The 9,779-nt window shown below is 40.0% G+C and overlaps 1 protein-coding gene across 1 annotated transcript; it reads left to right on the top strand.

The window, feature by feature from the left end:
• Window positions 1-256: 256 nt before the first annotated feature.
• On the top strand, window positions 257-1,294 carry LOC109009160 (protein FAR1-RELATED SEQUENCE 5-like). The gene has a single exon (XM_018989545.1). It carries the CDS (start codon window positions 257-259, stop codon window positions 1,292-1,294), a length of 1,038 nt encoding a protein of 345 aa, XP_018845090.1.
• The last annotated feature ends 8,485 nt before the right edge of the window (window positions 1,295-9,779 follow it).

Below are 9,779 nucleotides of genomic sequence, written 5' to 3' on the forward strand. Positions count from 1 at the left end.
TTTGTCGAATGTTGGTAACCCACTTCAGCATGACATGGAACTTTTGAGTCCTCTCATCAATAGAAGCTCTGCTACAAGCAGACCAGTTGGTTCAGATGATAATAGACTTGATGGGGGTAAAACTGATTCGCCATGTACATTTAGAGTTGACCAAAGTAATGAGGATAGACCAAATCCACTGGAAACCGATGATGGCAATGCCGGTTCATCTTAGAATGTGGATTGTGATGATATGATTGAGGAGCCAAAGTCGGGGATGGAGTTTAATTCCCTGGAAGATTTAATCAATTATTATAAGCAATATGGTAGGAAATGCGGGTTTGGAGTGATGACAAAAAGGACTGAGAAGGGAGATGATGAAACTGTTAGATATGTCACCCTTGCTTGTGCCCACGGTGGGAAGGCCCGGAATAGAACCTTGAATGTCGCCAATCCACGTCCGACAGGAAAGACTGAATGTAAGGCAAAGATCAATGCGTTAAAATCTGAGGGAAAGTTCCAATTGACTACAGTTCATAACATACATAACCACGACCTCAATCCAAAGAAATCTTGTTTCTTTCGATGTAATAGAAAAGTGAGTGATGCTGTAAAAAAGGTTTTAGATACAAATGATATGGCTGGCATCAGAATGAATAAGAGCTTTGGATCTCTTGTTGTTGGCGCGGGTGGATTTGAGAACCTCCCGTTTTTGGAAAAAAATTACCATAATTACATTGACAAGGCAAGACATCTAAGACTTGGCGCAGGTGGTGCTGGAGCGCTTCAACAGTATTTTTCACAGATGCAGTATAAAAATCTTGGATTTTTTGCATTGATGGATTTAGATGATGAGGGGAGGTTAAAAAATGTCTACTGGGCAGACCCCCGTAGTAGAGCAGCCTACCAATATTTCGGGGATGTGGCCACATTCGACACCACTTACTTGACAAATAGATATGGGATGCCTTTTGCACCATTTGTTAGTGTAAACCACCATGGGCAATCAATTCTGTTGGGAGCAGGCTTGATTTCCAGTGAGGATACTGAGACCTTTGTGTGGTTATTCCAAACCTGGTTACAGTGCATGGATGGTATAGCTCCGAAAGCTATTATAACTGATCAGGACAGAGCCATGAAAAATGCCATCGCTATTATTTTTCCTAATAGCCGACATCGATTTTGTTTATGGCATATATTGAAGAAAGTTCCTGAGAAGCTTGGCTCATATGGATCATACAAGAGTGGGATGAAAAATAACCTGATGAAATGTGTGTATGACATGCAAAGCGTTGAAGAGTTTGAGGAATGTTGAGAACATTTAATTACCACTTACAACTTGCATGAAAATGTGTGGTTGCAAAGTTTATATGCTGAGCGTGAGCATTAGGTACCGGCATTCTTGAAAGAGTATTTTTGGGCTGGAATGAGTACAACGCAGCGGAATGAGAGCATGAATGCATTTTTTGACGGTTATGTCCATGCTAAGACAAACTTGAAGGAGTTTGTCGACCAATTTGAGAACGCATTGAAAAAAAAAATTGAGAATGAAAATGCTGCGGACTTCCACACATTTAATGTCACAATTCCCTGCATATCTAGATCTCTGATTTAGAAGAGGTTTCAAGATTTGTACACGAATGCTAAATTCAAAGAAGTTCAGCAACAAGTTACCGGCATCATCGACATGGATCTAAAGTTACTTAAGACGGATGGTTCAATAAAGACCTATTTGCTAGAGGATGAGGTCCGCCTGGAAGAATTCACTAAGCTGGTTACGCATTATGTGGACTTTAGTGAGGAAGATACATCTGCAAAGTGTTCTTGTGGTTTATTTGAGATGAGGGGCATATTGTGTCGGCACATTTTGGCTGTATTCAAATGTAACGGGATTAAATCTTTGCCAGATAGATACATTTTGGATCGATGGAGAAAGAACATAAAAAGGAGATACACCTTGATGCACATAAGCTATGATGGAGGGGAGCAGCGAGCAGATTGTAATAGATATTCAAGTCTGTTGAATATCTGTTATCAAATGATCACCCATGCAGCGGGTTCGAAATTGTATATTGAGGATGCAACTAGTAAGTTATATGCGATGATTGACTTGTATCGTGCCAATCAAGAACCCCCATCGATGACCCAAACGGGGTCCAATGTTGGTTGTACAACAAAGGACACAACCACAATTGGTAGTTCTAAGCAAGTACTCAGTCCACATATTGTGCGAGGGAAAAGCAGACCCCCATCTCTGAGGAAAGCATCCAGGATGGAGAATGACATGCGGAAAGCTAAAGCAAAGAAAAAAAACCCCAATCAAGAAAATGGAAAACGTAAAGAGGTGGTGAAGATATTTAATACCTGTTTTCTATTTATATTTTATAAATAAAACTATCACTAATGTAATCACTAATGTATCTTGTTATATCTTACTTGATTAATAGCGCGATGGTGGAGATACACCAGTCGTAAGACAAACCTGTAGGAATTTATTCGTTACTTCAGAGATTAATATGTCAAATGTTGGTGGCGTGCAGGTATATTAATATTTTATTTTTGACACCCTAATATTTGGCTGTGATTTAACAAGTACTTCTGATCAAGCTGTTCCAGAAAGAGCAACTATTGACATTACTGGTACCCAACTCCGAGAAACAATGCTTCAGAGTCAAGAAAGTGTAAGTGGATCCCAATTGTTTTCTATATATTTAATTGTAAACATCGATAAAAATTAAAGTAATTGGATTTTTTTGTTTACAGTTGCAATTTGGAGTGTATGGGTCACAACCAATGCATTTTGGGGAAGATGCATCATAAAGTTTGTCATAGAGGTTGGATATGCGTTTTTTGAGTGTCTAGCTATTAATTGGTTGAGTGTCTAGATATTAAGTTAGGATCTCTGAAACTATTTTGGAACCAGGTTTGTAGCTGTTTTGTTTGAGTGCTTGATCAGTAATTTCTTTACACAGTTGCAATATTTCTAGAACTATATTAAAGATATTTTGTTTGAGTGTTTGAGTGCTTGAGTGTCTAGATATTAATTGCTTGAGTGCATGATCAGTAATACCTTGATGCACAGTTATTATATTTCTGGAACTATGTTTGTAGTCGTTTTGTTTAAGGGCTTGAGTGCTTGAGTGTCTCGATATTAAGTGCTTGAGTGCTTGATCAGTAATTATTTTACACAGTTTCAATATTTTTGGAACTATATTGAGGCTGTTTTGTTTATAGCGATCTTTTGAAACTTGGTGGATGGTTTTTTGAACAACAATCGCATGGTGCATATGATATATGGCAGGGTATGGTATACACTTGTTTTATGGCAGTTAGTGATGGATGAGTTAGTAGCTTGGTGGATGTAAGATTTATGGCATACACTTGATTTGTCATTTGCCTCGAGGTGGGAAAAAACTTGGGATAAATTTGGACAAGCAATAAATCTGGAGATGGGAATAAATTTGGAGCTGGGAAAATTGTAATCAAGCAGGATTTTCCTTCTTTCCTTATAGCTATCTTCTTCTTTTTTTTTTAATTTATTTTCGGATGAATGATACATCCCTTTTTTTTTCATCCTTCTTCTTTTGGTGCAGCTTGCTTTGAAGAATCTGTGGGAGCTATTCTGAACTCCTCTTATGTGCTCGTTATATGCAAGGTCTGGTACATGGTTTTAAGGGAAGATGATGATGAGCAGTGGTTGCAAAAATAAATCTGGTGCTTTTGAACTTAAATGGTTTATTTGGTTGCTCTGTTTGAGATGACAACTTTTGAGGAATGTTGGAACGTAAGGATGATAGGCTGTTACGAGGAGAACCTGTTGGATGATTTGTAGATGATATGACATGAATTCTTGCATGATTTGTAGTTTGGAGATGGGGATTTTGGCTGAAAACTTTTAAATGTATATTGGTTGACTGCATTGATTTATGGCATATGGTTTTCTTTTCTGACCAGGTAAAAGATTTGTACAAGAAACGGTGGATTCTGGGAACATTTTAGTCAACCAATATGTGGAGGACAACTCTAAATTTAGTGACTCAAATTTAACGCTTTGAGTCTTGGGAATGTTGGATTGAGTTTAAAAATCTAATTCTGGCATGTCAATTTGGTCAATTTGGTCATTATGGCATGGCTTACTTGATGTGTACGCATTTTGTTTTGTTTTAGGAAAATTAAATTTGTAAGTTGATGAAAATCTGGGTACTTTTCCTTTCCATGATGGATAGGACCCAATGATACCAGAGCAAGAATTTAACCTTCTTTATTTTTGGTGATTTGGATACTCGGACTTCATTCACGTCCTCCTCAAACATTTTTGTGTCATGTGTTGAATTCTAATTTACTTGAATCACGCAAAGCTGTATATTTAGTAAGAGTTGGATTAGAGTTACTGAGTTCTATCTTGGCAAATGGCATGGACTCAAAGATCAACAGATGGACTAATAACACATGAAATAGCAGCAAGATGGTCTGCGAGTGAGAATATAGAACAGGCTCAGAATAATTAATGCATACAATTCCCTGAAACAACAATATTTTTCATGACTTGAGAAACATAGCAAGTTTGGAATATTATACACCACTTTTGGAATATTCTACTGGTCTACTTGAACATTTATACAAATTGGCCAATAATCTGGAAGAGTTTAAGATTACAAGTTAGTCACCAAGTTTTGGCAGAATCTAAGAACTTAATATATCTACATCAAGTACGGAGTCCAATACAACAAACAACTACAAATGCAAATACCCAATACAACCAGAGTAGTTTACGTTCACGCGACATTTCAACTTCACGTACAACAAGCAACAACTCCCTCTTTTTGACATCGTCAAGTCTCCTCTTGACTTCTCTCTCCTTCCTTAGCAGTTCTCTTGTTCTTTCTCGAAATTTGAGCTCATTCTCTTGATTACCATCTACCCACTTGAAAAACTTACAATATGGTAATCCCTAATCATTTCATACATATATAAGAAATGTTAGCCGTACAGCATATTAATCATTAAATATTAAAAATGTATTATGTACAAATGATATAGTCACCTTTGTGTTGTAGTTTGGACACCCTAAGAAGGGTCGTCCTGGATTTTTTGTAGTATTTGAGAATTTTAATGTGGCTTCGACGTTACAGAAGCAAAATGGTTGACCCAAAGTTATTGATGATGATGATGATGATGACATTCTAAGATTAACTGTAGATTCTTGTGCTAATATTGCAAAGAGAGAGAATATACAAAACAACTTTGATGAAACAAATTCATGCCTCAAGAAAGTTGTTTTAATTAATATTAAACAAGGCTATATATTGACATTAATTCTCTATCTATTTAATTAATCAATATTAAACAAGGCTATATATTGACAACAAATATTTAATTTCACACGTTCAAACATGCAGGCATGCAGGCTCTCTATCTCCAATTTTAACATCCACGCACGGACGCATGCACCCATTTAATCTATTCATAATAGATATATATATTGATGAGTAGAAACACATGATATATATATATATATATATATATAAATATATATATATGGCTTGAACCTAATCATAGAAGGCTATGCATGTGGGAGGTGGGGGACTCAATTTCTCTCCCACCAAATTACACATTTAACACACACTGACACAAAGCAGAAACATCAAGTAACACACATCCACCACTAGTTTCCAAGACACCCTACATCATTTTCATTTTCAACACCAATGAAAGCCCTCGATAATAGAGTTCATCAATCAGTGGACACGATAAGATAAATCCTACAAATGATTAATCATAAGACAACTTATGATTAGAACTGGTATTATAGCTATCAACAGAGAAACAATAAGTCCTACAAATGATCAATTATCTACGGCAACCAACTATGATTCCACATCACTATCAACAAAAAAAAAAATTATTCCACCTGTACCGGCACATGTATCTGAGCTGTTCAAATAATCGGAAAAAATTAAACTATAGCTAAGGTTTGTTTGTTAAAAATGGAACCTTACCTTGAAGAACCTGTCCTCGTGCGTTAGTTCCTCTGTTCACTCCTACAAATGAAACATTTCAGTTTGAGGAATGTTTGAAGTTTTAAACTTAGAAAGGGTACGGGTTAGGTCGTGGGTTGGGGTTTCGGGCTCTGTGGGTAGGGGATTTCTAGGTACGGGTTTGGTCATGGGTTAGGGTTTCGGGGCTCTGTGGGTAGGGGATTTCAGGGTACGGGTTTGGTCATGGGTTACGATTTCGGGGCTCTGTGGGAAGAGGATTTCAGGGTATGGGTTAGGTCGTGGGTTAGGGTTTCAGGGCTCTGTGGGTAGGGGATTTCAGGGTATGGGTTAGGTCGTGGGTTAGGGTTTCAGGGCTCTGTGGGAAGTTTGTTTCAGATCTGGGTGGAGAAGAAGAGAAAAGGGGCTTTGTTTATCCGTGGGTGTGGCTCTGTGGCTTCATGGATACGACGATGAGAAGAGACCCATCGTGGGTTTGGCGGTGTTTGTGGCCGTTTTCGGGGGACCAAACGCGATTAAAGAAATTCGTGTGTTCGTGGGTGGATTTGCGGGTTTCTCGAAGACGAAGGTGGAGTTCGTGGGTGGGGTTACGGGCTAGGTCGAAGACGAAGATGGTGCTGGATCTTTCTCGAAATAGAAGGGAGAAGAAGAAGAACGAGAGAGAGAGAGAGAGAGAGAGAGAGAGAGAGAGAGAGAACGTGGGGGCGAAATGAAGAAATGAAGAAACGAGGCAGATCTAAGGTGTATGATACGACGTCGTTTTTCATTTATGCCACATCGGATGCGATGTCGCAACGGGGACACAGGCGGTTGTATATAGACTTTTTGATTTGAAGGACAGTTAAAAGTTCACGAGATTATTTTCACAGAAGCATCATTCTGGATTAGGGTGCATGATCTACCCATGATGGCATATAATGAGTATGTGGGAAGGCGTATTGGGGAAGCATTGGGTAGGGTACTTGAAGTTGATCTGGACCAAGATGAAATGGCCTGGGGGGAGTACATGCGCATTAGAGTGTGTCTGGATATCACTAAATCACTGTTGCGACGTAAGAAAATTGCTCTTGGGGCCTAGAGAGATTGCTAGGTTTGTTTTTCTTACAAACAATTATCGGATTTCTGCTATCACTGGAGTCGTCTGGGGCATGACCATTGGGATTGTGCGAGTTGGGAAGCTTACCATACTCTAACCCCAATGTCACCTTCTCGTATGGGCAATGGTTGAGAGTGGCGCCGTCATCTGTGTGGGGTGGTGGACGAAGTCAGTTGAATCAACAGAGTTGTGTTGGAAGTGGTTTGTCTAAGGATAAGGTTTTAGTGGGAAAAAAGGGCACTGATGCGGTTTTAGAGGAAGAAAATGCAAATATTTCAAATGACAAACAATATCCAATGGACGAGAATTCAGGAGATAAGGCCCCAAAAGAAGTTGATTTTCAGAAGCAGATGACATCAGTTATGAATGTGGAACTTTTTTTAGAACTAGGGGAGGTACTGAAGATTCATGTTGAAGAGGACACTAACGCCTATATAGCCAATGACGTTGTCTTCCACTCAATAAAAAAAGCCCCTACCAATAGATAAAGGCATTGTCTTGGGCCCTCCCACAACAATAGCCTCCCTTCCTGCTGGGCCAAATTTGAAACGAAGGGGCCGCAAGCCAAAGTCCATGAAAGGTTTGAACACGGTTGAGAAAGGAGAGAAGGTTGTAACGGCTGGTTTATCAAAAAAGAGGGAAGCACTTTTACTAGAAGAAGGTGATCTCAAAGCTTCGAAGTGACAATCCTTGAACTTACCTCAGGGTTTGAAAGAGGATGTGGTGACTAATGTAGCGGCGATGCCTGAGGGTCAGCCCGACCGGGAACCATGAAATGCTTACACTAGAATTTTCGTGGACTTGGGAACCCATAAGGATAGCGTACACTTCTTGATCTCATCAAAAAGGAAGATCCTGACATTGTCTTCTTGCAAGAGACAAAGGTGAATTCTAGCATTATGGAAAAGTACAAATTCCGATTGGGCTATGTTCACTGTTTAACAGTATATTGTCAGGGTAGAAGCGGAGGTTTAGCTCTTATGTGGAAACCCAAGGCGAACCTATAGATCATAAACTACTCTTCCCATCATATTCATGCTCTGATTAAATGTGATGTGGAACACGAAAGGGATTGGATGTTTTCTAGTATTTATGGCCATCCTGTCACAGGTTGTAGACATGAAACTTGGGATTTATTGCACCAATTGTATAATTCAATTAGATGTCCCTGGTTACTAATGGGGGACTTTAATGAGATTTTAGAGCCAAATGAGAAATGGGGAGGAAAAAGGAGACCTAAGGGACTTATGGAGGTTTTTTGCTCTATAATATATGATTGTAATTTGCAGGATTTGGGGTTCAGTAGGGGATGTTATTTTACTTGGTGTAATGACAGGGAGAGTGATGAGAGAATATGTGAAAGATTGGATAGATGTTTAACATTTCTTGAATGGGTGGAGGCTTTTCCTAGTTTTGATATTACTCATGGGTCTGTCTCATACTCAAACCATTTACCTATCTGGCTAAATACTGAGGGTGTCTTACAGCAGTGCGGAAGGAAGAAAATGTTCAGATTTGAACCTATGTGGGTGGGGCATAAAGATTGTGAAGAAATCATAAAAGGTGTGTGGCAAGATGGATTTGGTAATGGGAACATGACTGGAACCGCACTTGGTTTGGTTTGGTCCATAAAAATCTAGCTTCAACAAAGGAAAAATCACAACTTCTGCAGGAAGTAGACCCTAACTGTGCAAGAACTGAGGATCTCAATGCTACTAGAAATGAAGTCCAACTCTGGTGGGAAATAGATGAACTTTTATGGAAGCATACAGTGGCACACGGCGGTGGCGGCACAGCGGCGGTGGCGGCACACGGCGTTGTTCAAGGTGGCGGCACAGCGGCGGCACACGGCGGAGCTCACAGTAGGACACTACCAAAAAGGCCTCTCAACTCTCGGGTTGGTCAAAACACAAGTGGATGAAAACTCAACACACTACTTATTTCACAATTTTTAGAAATAAGTAGAGCTCAGCATAACATCACAAACTCACGGGTTCAACACAGAAATTACAGAACAAATACCCAAAATACCAAGAGATGAGAAAGCATAAGCGAGAGTGAGAGAAGATGATGATCTCAGAAAGTTTTATTGTAGAACCCGTGGCCTATAAATAGACTAAGAATGGCGGTTTGTGAATCATGTGTGTCGCACGGGTAGAAAAACACAAAAAGGGCAGCAAGCCGTGGAGAAATGGAATGACTTCGCGCGAACGTGTGGCGTGGCGGCAAGGACAGCACATTCGGAGCCCATGCCCAACGCCACCGAGATGCTCGCAGAAGAATGAGGTGGTGGCCATAGGGAGCGGCATGCAAGAACAGCAAGCTTCGGAGCCTCCACCGAACGACACGAAGAGGAAGAAAGCAAGATGGAGGTGGAAAGTAAGGTGGTGGTGGCCGGTGATGAGGGAAAGAAATTTTTTCCATGATGCCGAGCCATGATTGGAGGAAGCATTCGACATTGACAGCAGCAAGTAGAAGAAGAAACCAGAAGGAGGAAGAAGAGAGGGACGTCGCCTAAGGAGAACAAGATGAAATCCTAATGGTTTCTTCAAAATGGCGCCGTTTTGTTAAATGAAGGGCTGGGTTGAGACCACACGGGCTGGGCTCAAGATGCACGGGCCGGCTCATCAAAAAAACTCGGGTTGGGTTTAATTAAAACACACACACACACACAACACAGAAAAAATAAAAACATAGCAAAATCAAAG

The sequence above is a fragment of the Juglans regia genome, chromosome 7, assembly GCF_001411555.2.
Source record: "Juglans regia cultivar Chandler chromosome 7, Walnut 2.0, whole genome shotgun sequence".
Taxonomy (NCBI): domain Eukaryota; kingdom Viridiplantae; phylum Streptophyta; class Magnoliopsida; order Fagales; family Juglandaceae; genus Juglans; species Juglans regia.